The sequence below is a fragment of the Xenia sp. Carnegie-2017 genome, unplaced genomic scaffold (genome assembly GCF_021976095.1).
Source record: "Xenia sp. Carnegie-2017 unplaced genomic scaffold, XeniaSp_v1 HiC_scaffold_20, whole genome shotgun sequence".
NCBI lineage: Eukaryota > Metazoa > Cnidaria > Anthozoa > Malacalcyonacea > Xeniidae > Xenia > Xenia sp. Carnegie-2017.
This window is the reverse complement of record NW_025813483.1, coordinates 7,530,318-7,557,338: the sequence shown is the minus strand read 5'-3', so window position 1 is coordinate 7,557,338 and position 27,021 is coordinate 7,530,318. Positions and strand designations below refer to the sequence as shown.

Genomic DNA, 27,021 nt, shown 5'->3' with positions numbered 1-27,021 from the left:
CAAATTCTTTGTTGTAGTTTAAAAAATAGTGTAAAGTACTGCTAGTGGCGTATAGAGTGTTTTCATCATTCGCCATGTTGGGGGGAAATCGCATAGAATGAAGAGAATTTATGTTGATTTCATGGTCTGTTGAGCATCGGCACTGTGTTGTACTCCCCTAACATGGCCGTTTTGACGTCAAATGCAAACACTCCATACAACTCGTAAGTTTATTCGTGCGCTTATTAAATACTTAAATGTTCACTCATTGTAAATACAATAGATTTCTAGAGAAAGAATAATTACTGAGCTGAAATTATAGCAAGACCTATTTCCAGGCTGGCCACGATATTGGCTATGCACGTTTTAGCTTTTGCAGCTGAATTAAAACTCTGTAAAACAATTACTTTTGGCCAAATCTAGACCCAAAACTATATTATCAAAAAGAAAACTTGGTTCTTCTATAGACTTAATGCTAGGGTGGAAATATTTTCTGTTATATTCCACGTGTTCGAATCACAGATGTATCTGGTTCGAATGGAGAGCTCTCAAAGTTGAAGGGTGACGTTACTGAGTTTTCTTTTTGAATATACAAAACAAGTCTCATCTCTTGAGATCGTAAAGATAAACATTTTGGACAGTTATCTAGTATCTGTCTGAATGGTAAAGACTTCCGAGTAAGTCCATACTCCTCACACAAAATTTCTTCTTATCTCTAAAGAGGGGAATGTATAAAAGGCGGATGACGGTAATGCTTCTAATGAATGACTGTGAACGACGGAGAATGGTATAGGTCAGTCGCATGGATGTAGGTATGTCGGAAAATTATTGAAAGAGAAAGGTCGAATCTCATATGCCAAATTAGAAATCTTCGTATTTACCTGCCAAATAATGTTAAGGTTTGAATAAAATGTTGAAAGCATCTAAATTTTCAAGCTTCGGTGACAAAAGTAAATTATGTTAATTATGATTATTATTTAAAATAAATTGTGCAATAAGTATCAGAGATGCGACTATTATTAAAATTTTGCTGTCTGCTCTTATAGGGCATTGTTTTTCTAGCTATAATTACAACGTTCATGTTCTTCACACGAAATAAATTCACACAGAATGGAGCAAGAAACTCCTAACTGAACTAATTTGCTCGAAGCTAAATTCTTTTCATGGACACGAGAGTCAACAGACGCGCGTGCTGTTAGTCATAAACACGATTTTTCCTGTATGTAAAGACCTATAAAAATAATTCTTACAATTATCTTTGCTTTTGTGCTTACTAGCCTAATAAATCTGTAATAAGACTGTAATATTTTGTGCTTACTAGCCTAACAAAGACTGTATTCGGTCATTTGTAACTAGGCTTCGTTACTCGCAGTAAGATAAAAATCACGATAATTGGATTAGAAAATGATGAAATTCCGCAAAAATCGCCTGGCTGAGAAAATTTTATTTTTCCTTTTATAATGTGAACAAGTTTAGATGACGTTTACACCTTGATTTTTTAGCGATTTGTTTTGTGCTATTGTTCAGGTTCGGTACATTGTCGAAACAGAAATTTCATGCATGGAAGTGAAAAGGTGAAGAATTCAAAGTGGAAGCAGAATTAATCTCTTTTGTGGAATTCAAGTAATTTTGTTCTAATCACCAATATATGTCGACTTGTCATAAACGTATGATATTTCTTTAATTTTTTCTCGTTTCGTCGCCGAAATTGTACTCTGAAATGTGTTTTATTATATTCTCAAAAAAGGACGTATCTTGAATGAATTACAACGATTTGAGAGTCATTCGCGTTCTTGAATCAGGATCGTATTGTCGTATTATGAACGAAGAGTTTGGTTTGTAAAATGGGATATTCACTGGTATCTTTGATAAATTTCGTATATAATATGACATTTTAATTCAGAAGTACGCGTCCAAAGACATCGCTTTTTTGTAGAATACAGAATTGTAGCATTATTTTAAATCCGTATTTGGTATCTTGCTTTGAATTGGCAGACGAATACAAGTTGAGTTTAAAACTAGAACTACCGAGTTTTCGTATACCTTGAAGACATTCATAATGGCCGAACATTCGGCAAGTCGTGTGAATAGGCCAGTAGTTTTTAATCATAATCTCATGCTACGAGAAATTCGCGATAACTTGAAGCATCTTCGAAGGGAACCTGAGAATATCAATGAAGTACAACCGCATCATGTCGGTAATCAGGCAGTTTATCGCTCAAACAACCTAAACCCATCTCCACAGAACCAACGTATGAATGGACGATACTCGGCTCAAAGAAATAATCTGGTTGATCAAAACAGGGGACGACACGAACATGCGAACTTACAACCTAACTACGACGAATCTGGCTATTCAAGCTCAAGTTCTGAGTGCTCTATGCAAGGCGCAAATGATTTGAATGGCCTGCATTATGTGCCGGAGAACGTAGAGGTATATATTTATCAAAATTTTCATCTCCACGTTCACAAAATAACATAAATTTCCAAGCCTACGCGCGTGGCGTGTTTAATACTTTAAAATAATACAGCGGTATGGGGAAACAATTTCGGCTATTCACAATTTCGTTGCCATTGAGATGCAAATTTCGTTTGTCTCTTTAAAAATTGAAAAATTGCATTACTTAAAACTTTTCCGTGTTTGAAACGTGTACACTTAATTGAAACGTCTAGTTTGTCTTTTCTATGCCAGGGAAGTGTTCATGCACGTTTTGTTACCTGTGGTTTTCCACAACTATGAAAACACTGCTATACACAATGACAAAGCTGACTCCCGTGCTTATCTCGAATGCACATCGAAATTCGTGAAAATTTCCGTCCATTTTTAGTTGAAACAAAGCAGACCTTCACATTTCTCGTTGTACAAACCAACTGAATTGTCGCAATTAACCTACTTTTTTTCGAACGTCAATTGCGACTCGCTTGTGAGGCTTGTTTTGAACGATTATTAATAATTCTCGAACGTTTTTACCCTTGGTGATGCCTTTAGCTTTATTATGACAATTTTCGACTCACATATACAAATCATGATGAAAATCGAGACGGAATAGATATCAACAATAACATTTGAGTGTTCGTCAGACATGCTTGGCACATCTAAAAATATATTTTCGATGAAAAACAGACCAAATATTCTCGTTTTATTTTACTTCCACCTAATCGTTGCCGAATGTTTTCCGGCCTTGACATCGGACAATTTTCTATTGGAAAGGAAATAGGATTCGAAACTGGAAAAGGAATTTTAACAGCCGTGAGAACGGTCATCCTTTTGACACCTTTTTGTAAATCTTTTCATTAGATTAACATTTGAGATGAAATGTTACAAACAGTGACCGAGATCCGACGGAGAACAAATCCCTTGCAAAGTTTCTAAAATCAGAGCATTCGCATGATTTAATGTAGCATAATCAGCATTCCTACTCGCGTTTGTTTGTCTAACTATTTTGATGTTTATGCTTCAAAGTCCATACGGGATTAATATGCCATTTTTCATGTTCGTTTCGTGATTGAGATAACTTTTCTAGCCAGATAGAATGGTGTCCCCTAAATGTCAAGCTAGTTGCAATTTATGTTTCCTCAGTTCATCTCTCTCGAAATCTGTCTGTACAATGTTTCCCCTGAAAGTGTTTGGTTACAACTGTGAAGCAAAAATCGTAAACTGAGTGTACTTGATGGACTTTTGACCATGTATGGTAGACTAACTAGAGTGTTGAATTTATCTCATATTTTTAATGCCTTGCTACGTTGACGATTATAATTTACCTTCCATTGTAATTATGTCTTTCTGAGAATGCCTGTGTTGGATGTTGAAAATTTTGCTATAGCTGCTTGATCTCTTAGTACGACCACCATAACTTTACTTAAACAAAATATGTACTTCTTTGTACTCTTTGTGCTGAGAATGGTACATAAGGAGTACACTGAGGCTGGGCTCTTCACTAGGTATTCTGTCGAAATTACAATCCTAAAGTTGTTGGGTGTAATTACTGTCCAAAATCGAAATTCCTAGTGGAATTACATTGCATGGCATTCCCTAGCGAAAAAAATGCGGCTTAAAATAGGCCAAAAGTCAATAGGCCAAAACAACAATGTAGGCACTTTTCATGGTTTCAATAAACGGCTTGAAGTTTTTTTCGAGTGTGGTATTTAAATTACGAAATACGTCTTTCGACACTTGCCAGAAACTGTATCTGCTGTGTTCAACAATTGCAAAATGAACATATTTTCTTCCATTACTTATGCTTTGTTTTTACCTCAGCGTGTGCAAGAAGGTAGTTTTGACATCATTTCCGACTCGACAGTAGAGAAAAGGCGATTTGTGTTTTTAAATTTGGTAATTTTTTTCAAGTTCCATGTTTATTCGGATGTGAATTCCTATGTCTATAGATAATGAGATAATTGCTTTGATTAAAAAGTTTTGACATCGTTAACGGATCGTGTTACCAATTAAGAAACTTTTGGCTTCATGGAGTCCAAATACCTCGGGAGATTATGATTGTTTCAATCGAGAAAACCAAGCCCTCTGCATGAAACAACTCCGCAGGAAGCATTTGAACGAGCAAAAATGAACTAGATCGATGAAAATTACAGTGTTTATACATTGTATCGTTGTTATCTAAATGGCGTGTATTACATGTTGTTGATTAAATTTTGTTAACTAATTCTTGTATAGTTTGTTGACGATAACATTATTAGTTCCACACACAGGCAATCTGAAGGTTGTTTTTTTTTAAAGCATTCCACTACTAGTAGCTATATTCATGCACTGTATGGTGAACATGATTGTCAATGGCCTTTAGACTTTTAATCATTTTTAATAGAAAAGAACACCCTTCCCTGTTGCACTTTTGTCAATACACTATGATGTTATAAGTTGTCATTTTTAGCCAACCGCCACACTCAACTCCTTGTACAAGTCCTTGTGCGTACTCACACATTTCGCCATAGTATTTACAATGTCGTTATAATGGTGCTTTTTTTACCCTAAAGGATTTTGTTCTCCATAGGGAATGTTTTCCAAGCGGAAAGTGTGGAAATCTGGGTCGCAGCTGTAGATAAGGGGGGGGGGGAGTGATTATTCATGTATTCATTTGTGCCAGACTTATTCCTTTTTAGCGTGATTTGCCTTTCCAAAGAAATCAGTCGGGCACAACTGCGTATATTTTTTTGGCACATCCACCCACACCATTAACAATGTCGCTTGTAAAAATTCGCCAAAACACGAACTAATATAACAAACAAATTATGAACTTAAATACGCATTTTTTCAATGGAAAACAGGAAATTTTTAGATTACGCTTTTGGCAACAAAAATTTTATTCATTTTTTATCGCCTAATCACCTCAACGCTGCGCACGTATCTTTACATTAAAAATGGCAAATTCTCAATCTATCACTTATAAGAATGTCATAAGCTTTCCTTCGTTAACGTTTATTGTCTTTTCATAGGGCCAGAATATACTTTCGCCATCGAATTTCGATTTCGCGAGGGCAATGGCGAACAATAACGGTTTTCAGCGAATCAACCCCAACGCAAGTCGGAATCGACCAAGGCCAAACCTGATAGCACCTATTCCGTATACGGGAAAATCCCCTCCACCCTACAGCCTTGCTTCCCAAAAAGTTAACCGAGCTTATCCAGAAAACCAATCTGTAGCCACACACCGAACTAGTAAGACAGAGACCTCAAAGTACATGCAAACAACGGCGTTACCAAGTGGCAACAAAATGATTTCGCAAGCCGAATGGAAAGTGACATCAATGTCAAACATGCCGGGTAAGGGTAGTTCCCCGCAACGTCAACCGATGTCTGTTGTACCTGAAGGCGCAGCGATGTGGACGTCCACTCCTTTCTCTTTAACTCAGAAAGTCAACCCCATCAGTCATGGTCATCAAAGTTTTCATCATGGTGGTTACCCCAATCAGACAACCTCCCCACAGTTCCAGGTTCAGGTCAGTCTTAATCCTGTAAATGGGACGCATGTGCCTCGCACAACTTTCCCGCAAATGGTGTCAAATACTCCTGGACAGGCAACAACGTTCCAAGTTTCGGTGCAAACGAGTCCTGCAACCGTTGCTACCGAACCAGACCCTGGCAGCATGTACTCTGGCATACAGCAAAGCTATGGTAAAACTGATATGCAAATGAGCTCACTTGATTCAAATTATAATATGTTACATCAACAAAGTAGATATATTCCACGCGAGGAATATGAGCCACCGCCCTACTACCGAAAGAAATTTACTCAGCCCCCAGAAAGCTACCCTTCGACATCACAGGTTTGCCACGATCAAAGTAATAAGTCGAACGCATTAAACCAGTGGACTTGTTTAAATGCTCCTCAGTCCGATAACGTTTCAATGAGCTCCGACGACAGCCGAGCGTCGACGATCGAGGATGCTGACTTTTCTGGTTTTGATTTGGCGTGTTTGACTTCGTTTGATGGTATGGACGACGATAGCCCTTCTGTCTGCACTAACGACACTGGCACACTCGTCGTGCATGTACGAAAGCGACCGGAAAACGATGTTTCCATGTCGAATGGCTCCGTGAACGGCGAGGAACGAAGTCAGCGGCCCCACGTATCACCTCAAACCTACAAATTCTACATGGAACAGCGTATCGAGAATGTCCTTAAGGATCGGAAGGAGAGGGAACAACGACGCGAGCAGCTCGAACTTGAAATGCAACGGGTGCAGCTATCTGAAGATGCGCAGTCGGAAATGAGGAAGATTCTTAGCCAAAAAGAATCCAATTACATCCGGTTAAAGCGCAGCAAAATGGACCCATCTATGTTTCATAAGATCAAGAAGATCGGCGTTGGAGCGTTTGGTGAGGTAGTTCTGACAAAGCATAATCAAACGCTTTACGCGATGAAGATTCTAAAGAAAGCGGAAGTGTTGAAGAGGAACCAAGTGGCACACGTGAAAGCGGAACGTGATATCTTGGCGGAAGCGGACAATGAGTGGGTTGTTAAACTTTTTTATTCTTTTCAAGATAAGGAAAATCTTTATTTTGTGATGGAATACGTACCGGGAGGCGATCTTATGAGTTTGCTTATCAAAAAATCCATCTTTCCAGAGGATATGGCACGCTTTTATATTGCGGAACTTGTGCTTGCTATCGAGTCCGTGCACCGTATGGGTTTCATTCACCGGGATATAAAACCAGATAACGTACTTATTGACAGTGACGGCCACATCAAGTTGACGGATTTCGGTCTTTGTACTGGCTTTCGATGGACCCACGATTCAAAATACTACCAATGTGTTACTCTACCTCATGGTCATAACAGAGAGCCAAGCTTTGATATTGATAATAATTGGGCTAAAGAGCACAAGTGCCGATGTGGACATGTACTGGACGGGCAAACGCCTCTTTCCCGTCGCCACGCACGTCAGCATTTGCGTTGTCAGGCCCACTCACTTGTTGGCACACCTAACTACATTGCACCAGAAGTTTTGATGAGAATACCATACACCCATCTCTGTGATTGGTGGTCGGTAGGCGTTATTCTTTACGAGATGTTAGTCGGGCGACCTCCGTTTTATGCTTCCAATGCAGCTGACACACAAATGAGGGTGCGTTAATGCCTTTTTTAATTATTGCTGTGTTTCCACCTGTAGAAAATTTTGTTGGTCATGTTATTCTTTGTATTTCTATGGATAGCACGTTTTCAAATGGTAGGACAAACTTACTGTTAAATTCTGCTTAGAGCAGATGAATAATTTTGTTTATTTGAATATTAAATTATTATGTACAGGATCACCCCCACCCACCCCACTCCCGTATGACAATGTAACAATGTATAAGATAGAAAAGCCCGACCGACTTTTCGTTTTTTATGAGTTTTTGAAACGATTTGTACATATTTCACTAAAGCTGAGAAATTGCACCCCCTTCCCCCACCCGACGTTCAAACGTCTTTAATGTGCGCTCATAAAATCCAAAGATTTCCATTTATATTTTGAAAAGCACCTCTTGCCTCCATGGGAATTGCGTAGTTTATGATATATTTTGTTTATGCAGGTCATCAACTGGGAAAACACATTACACATTCCATTAAAACTATCTTCCGAAGCCGAGAACCTTATCTTACGCCTTTGCACTAGCGCCAATAAGCGAATTGGTGCAGGTGGCACTGATGACATTAAGAACCATCCTTTTTTCCACGGCATTGATTGGGTAATGATTCGTCGAACGAAGGCCTGTTATGTCCCGAATATAAAACATCCCGAGGACACGTCGAATTTCGATCCGGTCGAGCCGGAACGACAACCAGGTAGCGATTGTGAAAGCATGACGGATGTTTCCGACAGTGGGAGTTGCAGATCCCATCCACCGCACGCCTTTTACGAGTTTACATACAGGCGATTTTTCACGCAGGACCAAGCTCGCTCCTCGGTGTCAAACTACAGCTCCTGGGACGGGACCGAAAGCGAGGACGGAAAAGCACCCGTGTACGTCTAAATCTGTTTTTGCGTCATATAACCTGAACTATAGAGAATTTTTATGTTCTTTTTTGTTGCTGTGCGTACAGGAACATCATTGGATTTCGGTAAATGGTGATAAGAAGGCAGAAACGTGGAAAAACATTCGACGATATACTTTATTCTTGCTTAGTCAAATTCTACTCTCGCGAATGCTGTAGGTATGGTTTTTATAGGAAGTCTGGTACCGAATCAATGCACCTGCGAACATTGTCGGCTGTTCCTTTTTTTAATAATAACCATTTTAAAAAGGTGGAGTTCGTGGATTCAGTACTGTGCAGTTAGTGTATGAGTGTATGATGATATTTGTCTACGTTATTGCTCCTGGCTAGTTATCTTCGATATTACTTGGATGGTTAGCCATTGTTAAACAGAAACAGAAAATCATGTGAACAAATCACGTGACTGGCAATTGAACTATAGAACATTATATTACTTATGTGAATGATGCTTGTGGATCACATAGATTTATGATGGACCGGTGAAGGTGTTTTCTGTACATCGTGGATTTTTTGTCGATGCATGGATATCGATTGTTAAAGGTGCAAGTTATTTGTAAACTCTGATTAGAAGGTGTTCTTGTGTGCTTTTACTTATGGATAGTACGGGTTATCGATGAACATCTTTGTTTGGATGCATGGAGCTCTGTTTATGCGCAGATCTATGCATACACTTCTCTATTTACATATAAAAGATATTAAGATTTTATGGAATATAAATAAACTTGATTCGTGAGGCAAACATAGTACTTATATACAGAAGGCATGTTGGATGGTACAATAGTCTACATGAAGTACTCCCCCCACCCCATAAAAATCCGTGAATATACAATTTTCATTCTTTAGGTGTAATCAAGAACTAAAGTATTTGTGGGATATTGATTTTTCATGGACCACACTATAATAGTGTATAAGTTTTTTTATTATGTAGAGCAATTGTATGATTTATTAATTTGTAAGTAAATGTCATAACTACGAATCGTGAAATGTTAGCTGGTCCCAAAAAACCTAAGTCGACTATCCTGCTCTGCTCGTAATCTTCAGAATTCGATATCTTTATAAGCAAATTGCTGGTTCTCCCCCTCTGTAATAAGCAAAGAAGTAAAACATCCCAGCGTTGCTCGAAGGAACAACCTTTGTGAGCAATATCTCCCACATCCTTGTAAATTTTTTCTCTTCAACCGATAGCAACTCATACGAGTTTGCATGAAAAACCACTTATTATGGTCATTTCAAGCCTACGTAAATACCAGTTACATCTTTACCCGTTGTTAGTGCTGTGCAAACTCCAGGGGTTTCACCTCCTGCTCTCGCCCGCGAAAATTTTTAATGTTGTGTTTGCTCGCGATTAAGTTGGGAACGTCTGCAATATGCAGACAAAAAGACTTTAAATGCAAAAAAGATTATGTAGGACTGATATGGTAACCCTATCACAGGTTTCCGTAATAGCTAAAATGCTAGAGAGGACAAAAATGCTCGCTTTGTTCATATGCTTCGTAATCTTATAATATGTTTATTGTAGTCCTACCTTGATGATAAGACTTTATAAACCGATAGGACTCACGTTACACGAACGTTGCGCGAGATTGACGAACGGGATTGATCGATGAATGCAAGACATAATAAATGTAGTTGTAGGCCGCCCATGCTTTGATGTAGCCTATTATACTAACGTAACCGTTTTGACGTCACATGAAAACAAAAAACATGTCGAAACATGTCTATTTTCAAAAAAGTTGTCGTGTATATTAAATGTGTATTGGCAATAGTGCTTTTACGAAATTATTCCATGAAGAAGTCAACTGAAAAAAAATTAGGGAGAAAAACTATGACCCTGTAAATATTCTTAATTTAATGCCTGTACACTGCTCAAAGTGAGCTGGGGCCGGTTGTATAAAAACGTGGTTAACTTTAACTATAGTTAACGCTAACTACCGTAGTTAACTCCATAGCTGTAGTTACTTAACTGCTCGACTTAACTGTGTTGCACAAAACGTAGTTAGTCGGATAGTTAAGAAACTGCGTTGTTAACTTGCGTGGAAATTGCGTGGAGTGTTGTGTACTTTAAATGACATAAAGTTTAGGGGCCGATTACATGGACCTAGTTGTCCTGGCAAGGTGAGTTGTCTCGGGTATCCGGGTTAGCTTTTTTCAAGCGATTACATGGACCGAGTTGTCCTGGCAGATTTAGTTGTCGAGGGTACTCGGGTTCCTGGCTCCGAGAACGATTTCGAATTTTTTGCGGGAAAATATGGCGAACATTTTATAAATAACGAAATTTTGGCATCACTCCATTCTTGTTTCCTGTCTACTTTTTCAATTTTATTGTTTCACTTACTTATGGGCTGCATACAGGCAATACGTTCACAAAGTCTTTTATAGTTACAATGCCACAAAAAAATCAGTAGCTGAGAAAAAAGCACGATACATAAGAGCTAGGAAATTTAGTCGGAAAAAGCGAGCTATATGGACCAAAAAAGGAAGAACTGACTTATGGTGGAAGAATATGTTTGATGGAGTTACCCCAGATGATGAGTGGAAGCGAAACTTTAAAATGTCGAAAGAGAGATTTTTAATTGTGCGAGGAGTTGCGACCTTACATTTCTGCAGGAATAAACATTCCAAAATATAGGTCACTCTCTCGTGAAAAAAAAACTCGCTATCACTTTATATTGCTTAAAAGACACTGGTTCTATTTGGATGACAGCGAATGCCTTTGGTGTTCATCAATGTACAGTTTCTAAAATCGTTTTAGCAGTTTGCAATGCAATTTGTATACATCTTTGCCCAATATATATACACCTTCCACAAACGGTAGTGGAAATGCGGAAAAAAGTGGCTGAGTTTGAAAAAGGTTTGGCATGACTCAGGCATTTGGCTGCATTGATGGTACTCACATTCCCATTCAAAGATCTCTGGTTGATTCTCAAGATTACTTAAATTATAAACAGTTTTTCTCCATTCATGTTCAAGCTGTTTGTGATTCTAATGGCTAATTCATGGATGCTGACTGCAGGTGGCCTGGCAGCGTCCATGATGCAAAAGTATTTTCAAACTCATTCATGAATAATGAACTAAATTTGGGAAGATTACCACTTTTTCTTCAAATACATGTTTATTTCATAAACAAAGAACACTTGTTCTACTCTAACAAGAACAATGTAACATAAAGAAGTATTCAGTAAGAATTCAACATAAAAAATAAAACAAGTATGACGTTTTTAACAAATAAAATGTTAAAAGTCAATATTGATGTTGTGGTTGCAAGGGTTCTCCATTGCTTTCTACATGGGGAATATAAAAAGACTGGCCAGACATATCTGGTGTAAATATGTAATTAGAGGTGTTAATACCTTGGTGAAACTGCGGCATAAGATTTGTGGACTGCATTCGATCTGATGGTGGCACACAGTTTTTCCTTGTTTATTTCATTATTGTTTTCGTGTCAGCTACCAAGCTTATTGGTCCGCCGTGATATGCATTGTTTTCATTTTCTTTTTCTCTCATTTGCTTTATACACACAAAATTAGAATGGCGAGTTTCTTATTTGAAAAATGTTCTGGATTTTTATGTATTTACATCAATAAAATATCTCGTTAAGAACTGTTTTTGCGAAGATCTTTTACTTTTTATGACACTGAGCTGTACGTATATTTGCAGTATGTGTATTTTTATGGCATGAAAAATGCTTCTAAAAAAAACACATTTTTCTCCTTGGCAAATTTCTCAATTTTTACGAAACCTTATAGGCTTGTGTATTTAACATGGAATTACAATATTTAGGTGGTTTGAACGTTCGGATATGCCTGGAACTTTCAAAAACTCAGAAAAAGCAACAAAAGTCGCGCGGACTTTTCGTAATTTTTGTCTTTCTTCAAAATTTCTCAGCAATGCTAAGACTTTTGTCCGATTTTTTCTGACAGTCTATAATTTTGACTAATATTCTTTAAATTGGATGGTATTTTGAAAAACTACCGCAAAGTTTAATTTTGAAATTTTACAACTAGAAAAATGCTATTTTTTGAATTTTTTACCAAAGGACTAACGCGACCTGCAAAAATTAAAAAATCTGGCTTCATTTCACCCCCCTGACTTATCGTTCCAGATGTATTTCAGTTCAATAGCTAAAACAAAATTTTGACGAAGCGACAACAACAAACTTCGTCGTGCTATTCTCTTACACAGTTAAACTACGTACTCGTTGTCGTAGTCGTACTCACTGACCTGTATACTAATTAACTGGACGGAAATCCACATCCAAATTATTAAATTTTATGAACGCGCGGCCGGGTATCAAAAACATGGTGCTGTCATACCAAATATGGCAAATTTTTGGAGAAAACGTCATCAGAATGAAAAATAGAAAATTTTCAGCCCACCCGTATTTTCACCTAACACTTGTACAATGGATACATAATATAGTAGAAAATTTTATATTTTAAGGCTCTATACGAGAAAATGGCTTTTTTAAAAAAAATTCATCGGAAAAACATGCTGCAAATTTATTTGGTACACAAATGATAAGGTAGTAAAAAAAGAAAACGTTACATGACACTGGTAAGGAAAAAGATATTGTTTATTTTCTATATTATTCTTTATTATTAGTATTTCGTCTTAGTTTCTTGGCATTATAATACTTCTAGGGTGTTTGGCATGTATTTTGTAATTGTTTTTCTTCCTTTTTATGCAATATTTGTCTAGTCTGTTTTATTCTTTGCTAAAAAACAAAAAAAGCATGAAATGACTAAGCATGAAATCTCTTCAAAATGTGGATATCTTTCATCAAGTAAAACAGACAAAATTTACCTAAGTCTTAAAACAAATTGAGTTCATCTGAAAAGTAGTGTAACATTTCTCAATATTTTTTAGCAAAATATGAAAAAAAGCTATAGAATAGAGTGCAGTGCCAACGATGTACAGTACCACAAAAATAGCTCAATCTCATTGCTTGTGTTGCACATTGGCAGGTAAGAAACAATTAAGATAGTGGGATCAAAAGGTTTTTTGGTGCTACTATTTTTTATAAATTCCTCTTTGTGTTTCTGTCAATGAAGTATGCAGTGTAATAGTAAACAGATTAATAGGTCAAAACCAATATAAAAGAACTGCTTAGTACAATAATGAGATAAGATTCTCTTTTACAGTGAAAGTTTTGCTCAAGATAAGCTTATGACTATGAGCACGTAAAGTTTGATTTACTATTGTCTCATTTTACAAAAATCCATAATTGTTATGATTCCAGGTGATCCAGGATTCATAATATCTTATTTGCACTGAAGAAGTAGGAAGAAGAAGCACAAAAGGATGTAGAAGAACAAGAACAATTTTAAAGGGGAAGGGGGCTTGTTGAAATTCTGGGTTAATTTTTGGCAGTGGTAACATGTATGAAAGAGACCCCATTATTGTTTATATATATCAGGTAGGCCTTTGTTAAAATTTTGTAATACACCTCTGAGAAGAAATTCTGTATGTCGAATAAAGATGAAGTGGAAATAAATAAAATAAATGATTAAAACAAATTTAAACATTAAAATCAAAAACAGTAAAATTAGAAATTGAAATAAAAAACAGTCAGTTGCAAATAGTCAAGTTGAAGCTGGGAAAGCAGGTGGTTCTGCAAAGATTTTTAGTCTCTTTGCACAAGTTTTAGCTATTTTTTTCAAACTTGATTCTTAACACATAACACAATGCCAAAATACTGCAGGAATTACACAATCCTTACACATTTTACTATATATTTCCATTAGCACACTGCTATTTGATTTTTTTATTCCAATTCACCAAAAAAACAGCATTATGTTAGAGAAACTAATGCACTTTAAATTCATAAATTGTAATTTTATAAAAGAAATGTAGTTCTCAGCAGACGCTTAAAGGTAATACTGAATAGTTTTGTAGCAGCTCACTAAGCTTTAACTAGCAGTTGCCATACCAAGATTTTTTTGCACATTTTCCCTAAGATTCGATAACGATAATGGTACCAGACTGTTCACGAACAAATACATAGAGTGCGAGTGTTTATTTTTGCGTAAACCTAAAGACATTCACGGGCCCACAAAAAAATGCCGCATGTGGAGTTATTTTGAATTTATATTGTTATTTAAATACAACAAAAGTTCCTTTACCTAAGATTTTTTTATATTCTTGATTGTGTATTCGATAAAACGCTAAAGCATATTTTTCAATCAAAAACGATATTCGTGGTTGTGTTTACTGATTTTTAGGGGGGAGTGAATGATAAAAATAAATTTTCAAGTGGAAGACATTACCCCAAAATTCCTTCTGGCATCCATGTTTTTGATACCGGGTTCCAGTCCTCTTTTCCCCTCAGGTAATTTAATAGAACTCAATAGTCGTACTCTTGCCAAAGCCACAGAATAGATATCTTAACAAAAAGTCCACTCGTGTCGGAGCCTTTGATGTTCGTGTCCCCCACATTCTGAAGCAAATTCTAAGGAGACACGCCTTCCAGCATGATACTTCGGCTAGATTGCAATTTGAAAATATAGATGTTTCTACAAATATATCGTTTTGCACTACAAAAGCTTGGAGCTTTTGAAAGATAAGATGAAAATATTTTGTAAAAATTTCGGCAAACTTTTGCTTTAAACGTGAATTATTAGTAAAATAGCATCTCGTGCAGTACTATTCAACATTGATTTTGTGAAAGTATCTTGCTGGGAAGTCGCGCATGCGTAGTAAAAAAGTACACCATGATTTTAGCCGAGTGGGCCTTCTGTTAGATGTCTATTCTGCGCTAAAGATCTCTATTGAGTTCTATAATAACTGGAGGGGCTAAGTAGACTGGGACGAGGCTATCAATAAAATTGCGGCCAATGGACCTATTTCCTCTGAAATGACTGCTTTGCAGAAAAAAATATTGTCGTCCTCCCCCTGGTGTCTATAGTCAATTATATAGAATTTATTAAAAACAAACACGATAATTTTTGGCTTTGACTTACAATGCCAATACTTCAATTGCTCAGTTGTTGGATGTCGTAGTTTCCACAAAAAAAAAGCATCTAGCTTCTCACAGGTGAGATATTTGTATGCTTTGTTTGTCCATCAAAGACTGAAAAGCAATTATGCACATAAAAAGCCATAAAATCCGTAAGATTGTATTTTTTTAAGACTGACTTGAACGCCAAATATACTGATGTTTTCCTGTTTTTTTTATAACACTCAGCATACTTTTCTGTTGTTTGTTAATGTATGAAATCCTAAATTTACCAATCTATTTGCAAAATCGTTTCCCTGACGCTAAAAAGACCTTGCACATTTTACTCAGTTTGTAAATAGCCAAAAGAAACGATCAGCATAAACAGTACACATTATTTGGAGCAGAGCTCTTATATTCTATTTGCTAACACCATGCTGAAAAGATCAGGTAACAAAGATGACTAGAAGATGTTATTGAGTCATACGAAAAAACGATAAGGCTGAAAAGACAAATAATTTATTGTCTTACCTATCCAGAATTATTTAATTTGATCATGGTCAAATTCTATCAATGAAGACAATGGCAGCAACTGCAAGGTTGATTCTTGTTGTATCCGCGCTCATTATCAAAATTAAGATATAATAGTATATAGAGCGTCGTTTCTGGCGCACCTCCCACCTTGAGACCTAGTATACGCAAATCTAAGCACCCCAGCCCTAGTTCGCGTACGTCGTTCTTGTAATTACGGTAGCATAAAAAGTAAGCATGGTAAGCACAAAAACCACAAGACATCGAAGGCTGAACCCTGGACAACGGCAGGAGCCAAAGACGGCCAGCCCACCCCAGCCCCAGCCGTCGGGGTCTATTAGTTAGTACTCGTCGAGAGGGCTCCCCTCGAGGACGCAAGTGCAATATGCGGAGGTGGGCATATACTCCCTTCCTCGCAAGCTCAACTTGCCGTTGCAGTTCCTCGAAAGCAGCACGGAGGAAGCGGTGAGGTCACTCCCTAGATCTCAACAACTCTAGACCTCAACTAGCTTTTGTCGGTGCCCAGGCGACTCGACATGCTTTTCCCCATCCCCGCCGCTGACAGCACCGCTGTTGTCACACAGGCCGCAAACGAATTTCATAGCTTTGCCAGCCAACCACGCGCGATTATGCCTTTGACCATCGAAATGCTCGGCTAGATTCATGACGCTCATAGCGCCAGTTTGACATGCCAAACACTCCATACAAACGACGCTATTTCATACACAATTTTATTCAAATACTGGTTTCCCCTCACTCCATCCCCTCGCAAACAACAGCCTGTAATTAAAAAGAGATGTTCACAGCTTCGGTCTGTAGCCCCTGGCGTGGGTGGGGGTGACGAAAACTGTCACACCAAGATGATGCAACACTGTCAATGGTGCACAAAACCGCAACCCATCAAGCTAATGATGGGTCTTCCGGAGGAGTATTAGGCTGCCTGCCATGGTGTCGCTGCAGCAGCTCGCCACGATCTCAGGGGTCAAGGTCTGCGAATGTGAGGTTTTCCACTTCTGGAGTTCGGCGATATTGCCGATGTCTCGCTGGAGGGGTGGAGAGCAATGTCTCGGGAAGCGTTGGTCGACATGGGGAAAAAGAACTTACCGTGCGCGGTGCGGGCAAAGGGCGGCATTGCTCATTGCGGTCACTGCCCACTTAATGTAGAGGCGCTCCAACACCTCGAGAATGTTTACAGGCGCATCATCGAGAACTGATTAACGCTGGCGTGCTTTTTTAGCACTCCCGCTGTGCTCATTATAAGGAATGGAAGATGAATTACTGCTCTTGAGCGTTGACATCGAACGCCTCCTGAAGGCCGAGCGAGCCCGAGGACGGTTCGTTGGGGTCTGTAGCTACGACAGCCTACCACATCTGCACGATGGGCAGTTTTGCATCAGCAACACGGACAACATCCACCCTCTCCATGATCCAGTCGAAGGGGGCACCACTGGCTAACTGTTTGTTGTACTGGAACGCATGTGCTTGTCTTCGATAGCTTTGGACGTGCGCTCGCTGAAATAGCATATACAGTGCCCCAGCTGCGCAGACATTTTCTGGAGGCCTTTCCCGAACGGGTCATGGTTACGAATACGTTTGCAGTGCAGAGTCGAGCAACAGCTGTCTGCTTTCGCCATGCTGTCTTGGTGGGCGGCTGTTTATATTGTGTATATGCTGTATATAGTGAAGTTTCTTGCTGTGTGACAAGAGCAATTCATCTTGACTTAGTGGATAGTTTAAGTGCACGTTGTTTTGAATTACATGCGAAGGTTCACCGCTAGAAGGGGAACACCTTCGCCAAAGGTTTCGGACAATGCCAAGACGTTTAAAGCAACTGAGAAAACATTGAGGGGGATTTATGATAGCAAGGAGGTGAAATCATTTTTGGAAGGTAATAGGTTGGTATGGAAATTTAATTTGGCAAGGACACCTTCGTGGGGTGGATTTTTATATGCTGTATATAGTGAAGGAGCTTTTAACGTCTGTAGAGAGGCTTTTAAAAAGATTGAGGGGGTGTTCGGCGAAGACACTCTAGCCAATGATCAGAAGATGCTCGACCTTGTGCCTCTGACCACTGGCGGTGGTCCTGACGATTTCGAAGCTAAAGAGAAGCCGCCTACGACACGTAGTGTTAAAGCCGTTGCCCCGGCAAAGCATGTCGCATTTCTACGGACGGAAGTGTTGAGGAACGTCTCGCAGAGGCGTACTACAGTCCTGCGGGCTACTGGCGCGGCCGTGCTGCTATCCCAAAGCTGGCTAAAGAGGCTGGCGTCAGCGAGGATGTGGCTCATGAATGGCTAACAAAACAGGCCATCTGGCAGATCTACTTGCCCGCACAAGCGCGAAGTGCTATCCCCCGACCTAAGTTTGACATCAGCACCCCGAATGAGATCCACCAGGCCGATCTCTTGTTTATGCCTCACGATCGAGCCGGAAGACGCACATTCAAATACGCATTGACGGTCGTCGACGTAGCAAGTCGGTATAAGGAGGCCCAGGCAATCACAGACAAGACAGCGACCCAGACTGGGAAGGCGTTAGAGTCTACTTATGCCCGTGGGCCTCTACAATGGCCTAAAGTTTTACAAGTCGACCCTTGCTCGAGTTTCGCGGGGTTGTGCAAAAAGCGTGTGATAAAAATGGTGTCACACTTCGACGGGGTAAGGTTGGAGTACATAGAGATCTGGGGATCGAAGAAAGATTTAATCGAACTTTGGCGGGGCGATTACCAGGATCATCGCGAGCTGGCTGAGCCCGGAACTCGGAACAAAGAATGGGTATCATAATTACATGGGGTAGTTAAAGCCCTCAATAATGAAACTACTCGTTTGACGGGCGAGAAGCCCTCCCTTGCGATTCGTAAGAAGAGCGTTAAGGCCAAACCCACTGCGCCGGCGCTTCGTCCAGTTGGTTTCAAAGAGCAACGCTTGCCATCGGTATTTGTATGCGCCTGGCGAACTCAAGGTTGGCGAAAGGCGTAGGGCGACCGATCCTATCTGGAGTGTGACCTCCCAACAGGTCGAGCGGGCTGTGGTTTATTTATTTATTTATTTACATTTATTTAAACACTGTAGTATCTCAAATTGGATCCTAAAATACAACTACAGATAGCCGTGTGATAAAATAAAATTAAAAAGTATACTACATCTAGGTATAAAATAAACAAACAATAAAAACAAAGTATAAGCTATATAAAAATAAATATATTAAATCTATAAAGTTTATGCATGCAATGGATATTTTCTTTTATCTTCAATGTTATTCCAAGCCTCTGCACCTCTATATGCAAAGTTACGTTTTAAGGCATTTGTTTTTGGTTTTGGCAAGTTGAGAACGTGATTGTTATTTCGTAATTCATACATTTCATTCGTACGTATTGAGAAAAACTGTCGAAGATAATCTATAGAATTGCCTTTCATTATTTGTATCATTAAATTTTCTAATTGAGCTTTTCTCCTTGCCTCTAAGATGTCCCAAGAGAGTTTAGCTCTTACAGAGTCTGAGATAAATTTATAGCAATCACCTGTAATTATTCGGCCAGCTTTATTTTGAAGTTTTTGTAATTTAATCTGTAAACTATTGGAGCTGTTGTTCCATACCAAAGAACAGTAATCAAAATGTGCAATACAAAAGCATTATACATGACTTTAAGCGTGCCTTTACCAAGTGCTTTTTTATCTACGCAGTACGCCAATTCCCTTGGCAGCATTTTTGGCCACATTTTCAATATGATTTTTCCAAGTGTTGCACTCATCCACAACTACACCAAGTGTCTTGGTGGATGAAACAAGTTTAATAGCCTCAGTCCCTATCGATAAAATTGGATCAGCACTAACTTGGGACAACTTTTGTCTTGTTCTAATTAACATATACTCAGTTTTTTTGACATTTAAGGTCAGCTTATTACATAAAAGCCACATATGGACTTTATGTAATTCAATTTCCAAATTTTTCAATCTCGTTTGATTTAAAGGCACAAACTGTGAGATTTGTATCATCTGCAAAAAGTGCTGGTACGGAGGAACTAAGACAATTCGGCAAATCATTTATATAAAGTAAGAAAAGAATAGGACCAAGATTTGACCCCTGTGGTACACCCTTCGTTATATTTTTACTGTTTGAAATAGACATTCCTACTTTACATACTCGTTTTCTGTTACTTAGATATGAGATGAACCAGCTAAGCGCATTATCTTTTATGCCACAAAGTTCTAGTTTTTTTATCAAGATACTATGATCTACGGTGTCAAAAGCCTTCTGTAAATCAAAGAAAACTACGCCATTTGTTAACCCCTTCTGCCGGAGGGATTCCTCATTAAATCTGGACCAGCCGTCCATATGCTCGTAGGAGTAGATCTCCTTGCGGAACATGAGGGTACGCATCTCAGGGTTTGGCTCGAAGTCTGCTGTAATGCGCATGTCTCACGGATCGCTGGCTTCCACCAGTTCATCAAAACTTAAGAGCATAAACTGGACGCTGTCGATTAATCGAAGCTGGCCGATACTGAACAAGATGTATTTCTCGGCGTTGTTGGAGATGCAGGTGACCCTCTCTTCAGTCTCTGCGGTAGTCTGCATGATGAGATGGCTGTCGTAGCCTCGCAGGTTGTGAAAGACAACCGGTATGGTTGTCGTCTTCGGACTGAGCCGCAACTTGAAGTTGCACTCATTGTGAGGCCGCACCTCGGTACTTGCCAGTAATGTGGCAGTGGTCTCGCACGGAATCGCCTTCGAGGGGCTTGCTGCAGACGTGGCAGTTTGTGGCTATCTTGTGTCTCCCCCAGTCCTTTCCTGTCATGTACATAGGCTCGGTGTTAGCCAACACCGTCTTGATCTTGCGCTCTTCTTCTTGGAGCGCTTCCAGGAAATGCTTGGCCGCGTCAGGCCCTCGGTAGAGCTGCGGCGGCTGCGTTTCCCCTTCGGAACGAACGACTATGTACGAGTAGCCGCAAGCCTCGTGCCTGGGGGTTTGAAAGGTGCCTCTCTTATTGGGGTTGAGCGCGGGGCCCTCGATTTTGCAGACCAAGCTCTCGAAGTCATCGTAGATTATGAAGGGCGCTTTGAGCTGCTTGTGGTAGTTCTCAAAGCGGATTTCGTCATTTTTTCCGGGGGTTGGCATTCTGAAGGCAACCGTGGCCTGGTTGATGCCTCGACATTCAGGCTTATGCTCTTCCAGCAAATCCTGTCTGGTGAAGCCGTGAAGGCAACGCTCACAGAGGTGCAGCTGATGGTGGCAACTCCGGTTGTGAAGGCAGTTGAAGTCCTTGATCCAAGTGTAGTAGTGTTTCTCAGGATTCTTCGAATCCGAGACGAGGAAGAAATTCACAGTCTTGCGAGCTCTCTCTAATTTGCTCAGACGGCAAGGAACGACGCTGCCTTCCCAACCATAAACGTTGATAGCAAAGTCGTTCTGACGCTCTACTCGTTCGAGCTGGGAGAGTGGTGTGGGTGCGCTCACTCCCGCAAAGGCCGTCTTTCTGGGATACTTGCCCAGCTGTTGCGGGTCTTTAGCTGCGGGAAACAGTGCAGATCTTAGAGACCAGTGGAGGCAGTGGTCGTCTTTGTTTTTCACCTTGACGATTGCCTTCTTATTCTTGACGGCAGTGGGAAGAGGAAGGTATGAGCCTCCGCGTAAAAGCTGGTAGTGAGCGATGTCAAGCCAGAGTGTTTTGACACGATCCACTATCCACCCAGACCTTTCCCGAGTGAACTTTTCCAATCACTCCAGGATTGTTGGGAAGGGTTAATGTACGGCTTGCGGAATCTAATACGCCTGTAGCAGCGTGATCTGCTTTGTTCGGAACACTGAGGCTTGAAGCACTTTAGTACCATTTGGTTCATCCTTCCGAAGCTCAACTTCTACAGTGAACTGGAACTTAACTCCTCGTAGAGCTAATAGCTCCTCGATGAGTTTGCGTTTGATGTGGGGCTGGGCGCTTTTGAGGAAAGCCATCAAGTCGCGTTCGGAGGGGTGCCCCTTTGGCACCTGCATTTTCCAGGCTCTCAGATAATAGCGGAAGGCCTTCGTTTCATCCCACTTAAGTGTTAGGTTTTGTGATGTAGCCATCTAACGTCTTTAGTATATATTGACTTACACCAACAAATAGAGATATTACAGATAACTGTTATGATCACATTTAATGTTCAACGTCAATGTCTACGGTCTACGATCTATCGTACAACGGTTAAACTACTTCTATTTATACAAGATATTACGTATGGATATATTTGTTTCTTTACTAAATATGGGTAATTTACAATCAACGGAAAGCTATTAGGAACTATAAAAAATATTGTGATTATTGCACATAAGTATCTATTAAAATAATCATTTAGTTAGTTACACTTGACTTAATTATTTACTTATTACAGCAAGAATATGAGAGCATATCTTAACACCACCACTTGCTCTTATGTTCTAAGCATCTTACATTTTTTTAAATTTTTATTATTATTACTTTTATTCCTAAACTGATACTTACCTTTGGCCTTACTTATGCGCACTTTAAAATTTCTACCATACGTTTCCTAATGTTTTAAATGATGATCGTCCAGGTTGGTATAGTCCGGAGAAGGACTGTTTTTGTTGTTGTTGACTGACGTTTCAACAACCTTAGCGGTAGTCATCTTCAGAGTAAACGTCAGGTTAGCTGTATTTGTTATCTGGTTCTTACGTCATTGTATTGTGTGTACAGGAAATGTGTATTGTCATTGTGAATTAGTGTGAAGTGAATATTTTATTTTTAGTTGTGATGTATGATTTAAGTGTGATTGTTTTAGTTGTAATGTGTGGGTGTCAATTGTGTATTGTCATTGGGAATTAGTGTGAAGTGTAATGTTTTTAGTTGATCGTTTGTTTGTATTGTGAATAAGTCGTTTGTAAGGTGCCGGTAATTGCTGTGATCTGTTCAGGGGGGTTTTTTCCAAGTTGGTATGTAAGTCGTGGCCTATAGTTAGTATTGTAAGTAATGCATTTTGCCGAGTCCCAGTCAATGTTGTGCTTTGCGATTCGGTGATATTCGGCAATGTGATTAGTTTTGTCTTGTTTCTTAGTAGCTCGTTATGTGCGACACGTTTGTTGTATGGTCGTCAGATACGCGAGATAGTCTCAGACGTACCTTTGACGTAAGGTACTCAGACCACAACAACATAAACCAATCACAACGTTACGACAAGTACTAACGAACATAAAGGACAAAGAACAAGCCAACGAACGACAAGGTGCAGTTTACAAAATAAACTGCTCCGACTGCCACGCCTCCAATATCAGGGAAACTGGCAGGAACTTAAACATAAGACTTACTGAACACAAACGAGCTACTAAGAAACAAGACGAAACTAATCACATTGCCGAACATCACCGAATCACAAAGCACAACATTGACTGGAACTCGGAAAAATGCATTACTTACAGTACTGACTAAAGACAACGGCTTACATTAGAAAGTTGGTATACCAACTTGGAACAAACCCCCCTGAACAGATCACAGCAATTACCGGCACCTTACAAACGACCTATTCACAATACAAACTAACGATCAACTAAAAACATTACACTTCACACTAATTCACAATGACAATACACAATTGACACCCACACATTACAACTAAAAACATCACACCTAAATCACACATCATAACTAAAAATAAAATATTTCACTTCACACTAATTCACAATGACAATACACATTTCCTGTACACACAATACAATGACGTAAGAACCAGATAACAAATACGGGTAACCTGACGTTTACTCCTCATTTGACTCTGAAGATGACTACCGCTAAGGTTGTCGAAACGTCCGTCAACAACAACAAAAACAGTCCTTCTCAGGACTATACTAACCTGGACGATCATCATTTACAAACATGTAACGATACTCCCGGGTTCAAACCTTTACTTTAGTACGTTTCCTAATATTGTCTGCCTAAATTTTTCCAATTTGTGTTTGCTTGTTGGTTTTGTAAAAATAACTGCTACGTTGTCTTCACTAGGTACATATTTTAAGCTAACTCTTCCTTGCTGAATTTCTGATCTGATAAAGTGGTATGGATCTTTGATGATGAACTGGGTTTTTTGCTAGATTCATTGCTCCTTGATTATCCATTAAAAGAGAAGACTTACCTTCTATTATACTTACCTTCATATCTAAACAAACTTGCATTAAAAACTTCGCTTCTTGAATTGCATTTGCTAGGGCAATATATTCTGCTTCACACGTTGACAGTGCTACAGTTGGTTGTTTTCGATTCTTCCATGATATGAGAGGACTTAAAATTGTAGCGAGAGACTTGCCGAGCGGAAATCGAATTCGTGTGATAAAAATTAATGCCCAACCTAAAGTTTGATTAGAGCCATAGAAATAGACCAATGTTTCTGTTTGTTTTGTTTTTTTGGTCTATTTCTATGGCTCTAATCAGAACTTTATGTTGGGCATTAATTTTTATCACACGAATATGAGAGGACCTTGTGAAAGCTGAAAATTATAACCTGCAATACTTCGTCTATCTTTTATACACGCTCCCCAATCTGAGTCACAGAAACCTGTAAGTTTAAGTTGTGAATCTGATTTTTGAAAGACTAATGCAACCTCTTGTGTCCCTTTTAAATATCTTAAAACATGTTTGGCAATGGATAAATCTGCTTGTGTGAGTTCAGACATTTTCTGAGATACTTTTGTAACAATATAACATAAATCTGGTCTGGTTCCAGTCATCACATATATTAAGCTTCCTACGATCGCTCTATACAATTTTGGATTTGATAGTACCGGTGATTCTTCGCTCATTACTTTTTCAATTCCTAAAACACAGGGTGTCGGTTTTGGTTTGCAATCGGACATTTTAAATTTTGAAAGAACTTTCTGAATATAGCGTGTTTGATTCATCTTATAACAATTTTCACTTCTTTCAAATTTTGTTCCTAAGAACTATTTTAGTTCGCCTAGATCTTTCATTTTGAATCGATTGCTCAAAGAATCTTTTATACTGTTTTAAGAATGAATGTCGCTTGCAGCTACAATGATGTCATCCACCCAAATTATGACAATAACACATTGTTGACTATTAATATAACGAACATATAAACATGGATCTGCCAGTGACTGAACAAATTTTTCTTTTACTAAAAATTCATGCAACAAATTGTTCCAATTCCTGCCGCTTTGCTTAAGACGTAAAGTGATTTCTTCAATTTACAAACTATTTTTTCACCATTTTCACCTAACTTTTCATAGCCTTCTGGTTGATCAATGAAAATTTCACAATCAATAGGTGCGTTCACATAAGCGGTTTTGACATCCATTTGGTGAATGATCATGTCGTTGTTCACAGTGCGTTGTAGTAGTGTGCGAATAGACCTTTTCAAGGTTATCGCAGCCATATTGCAGGGGGTGCAAAAACATTTGGCCGAGCGCGCGGTCACGCATGGCGTCCATATAAATTACTAATAAATGCGCAAAAATTACCCTTATACATATTGGCCATTTCTTTCAAATATATTTCTCAAACTCGTCCATTTTAATAGTCGAATTATTATTTGCGATTTTTTATATATGTGAGTCCAGTTTTGTGGTAATCAAAAAGCGGAAAGTTAAAGAAAACATTTGTTTTCTTTGAGCGATGTTCTTGAGTTCGCAACACACGCACATGTCTACAGCAAAGTCAGCAAGTATCACGAGGAACTATTCTACGGCAAACTCTTATTAGTATTTCCAATTATTTGTAAAGTGATATTGCTATTTTTATTATTATGTATGGCGACTAAACAGCCAGAAGAAGAAACAGCCAAGTATTCAAATACTCACTTAAAACTGTTAATTGATGGCAGGCCGGTGTGAAACCTTATATCATACTCTCTCGTCAACTGTTCAAATTCCAAAGCGACAGGGACTAAAGATGCCTCAGATTTTGCTGGATTTCCATCAAAGCTTGAATCAGAATCCTCGGTGTCATAGGCTTGACGAGGACGCTTTGATGTCGTCCATGTTTCTCTTCCTTTACGTTTAAGCGGAGTTCTCGATTGCTCTTACTCCGATAGCGTAATAAAAACCGAAGGATAATCCATTCCGCAGTTATTTGTGGTTCTTCTTCCCAAGGGAAAATAATTTAAGCTAACGAAAGTACCTTGTGCACCAGGCTTTGGGTTAAAGTCATCGGCTCTGCTGTTTGCAATTTGTTTTCGCCAAATTTCAGCAAGTGCTTGATCTTTGGGCCACTTATGAAACACTAACTTTTCTACGTGAGACCTCTTAACTTGATAATCAGGGTAGCCTTTATCATTATCGCAATATCCAACTGCACAACGCGCATTTTTTACCATTTCGGCTATGACTGCTCACGGCTACTCGGCTAGTTTAGGGTTTAGTTCGTTGGACTTCGCTCATGAGTTCCTAACATATGCGAAATTAAGAACATCGCTCAAACTACGGTCAAGTTGTTCAAAGAAAACAAATGTTTTCTTTAACTTTCCGCTTTTTGATTACCACAAAATTGGACTCACGTGTATAAAAAATCGCAAATAATAACTCGACTATTAAAATGGACGAGTTTGAGAAATATTTTTGAAAGATATGGCCAATATGTATAGGGGTAATTTTTGGGAATTTATTAGTAATTTATATGGACGCCATGCGTGACCGCGCGTTCAGCCCATTGTTTTTGCACCCCCTGCAATATGGCTGCGATAGCCTTGAAAAGGTCTATTGAACTCATGCGTGCTGTGGGTGCAAATGTTTCTTGATAATCAATTTCCTGAACTTGAGAGTAACCTTTGGCTACAAATCTGGCTTTATACGTTTCCGCCTCGTTTTGATCTGTCTTAACCCATTTCGCCCCCACTATTTGTCTATCCTTTGGTTTTGGTACAAGCTCATATGTATCATGTGCTTCAACAGCCTGTTTGTATGTTAATGGAATGTCCTCAAGCCTATAACAGTAGTCTATTGTAAGACTTAAATTGTTGTTTGTTTGGTTTTGTCCAAAATAACTTGGTTTGCTTCCTTCTCGTATGGGATATCTAACTAGTTGTTTTTGTTCATGCTGCCCTTGTGCGTGCGTGTCACTACTTAATTCAGGATTGTTTGTTTTT

The 27,021-nt window shown here is 39.1% G+C and overlaps 1 protein-coding gene across 2 annotated transcripts; it reads left to right on the top strand.

Annotated features, from left to right (window-relative positions):
• Positions 1–1,524: 1,524 nt before the first annotated feature.
• LOC124441938 (serine/threonine-protein kinase LATS1-like) lies at positions 1,525–9,447 on the top strand. 2 transcript variants are annotated; one of them, XM_046992414.1, is made up of 5 exons: positions 1,530–1,646; positions 1,727–2,413; positions 5,428–7,560; positions 8,009–8,439; positions 8,520–9,447. In XM_046992414.1, the coding sequence occupies exons 2-5, from the start codon at positions 2,039–2,041 to the stop codon at positions 8,539–8,541; spliced, it is 2,961 nt and encodes a 986-aa protein (XP_046848370.1). In that variant the 5' UTR covers positions 1,530–1,646; positions 1,727–2,038; the 3' UTR covers positions 8,542–9,447. The 2 variants fall into 2 exon arrangements, with proteins under 2 accessions (XP_046848369.1, XP_046848370.1); XM_046992413.1 differs by having other exon boundaries at positions 1,525–2,413.
• Positions 9,448–27,021: the final 17,574 nt, after the last annotated feature.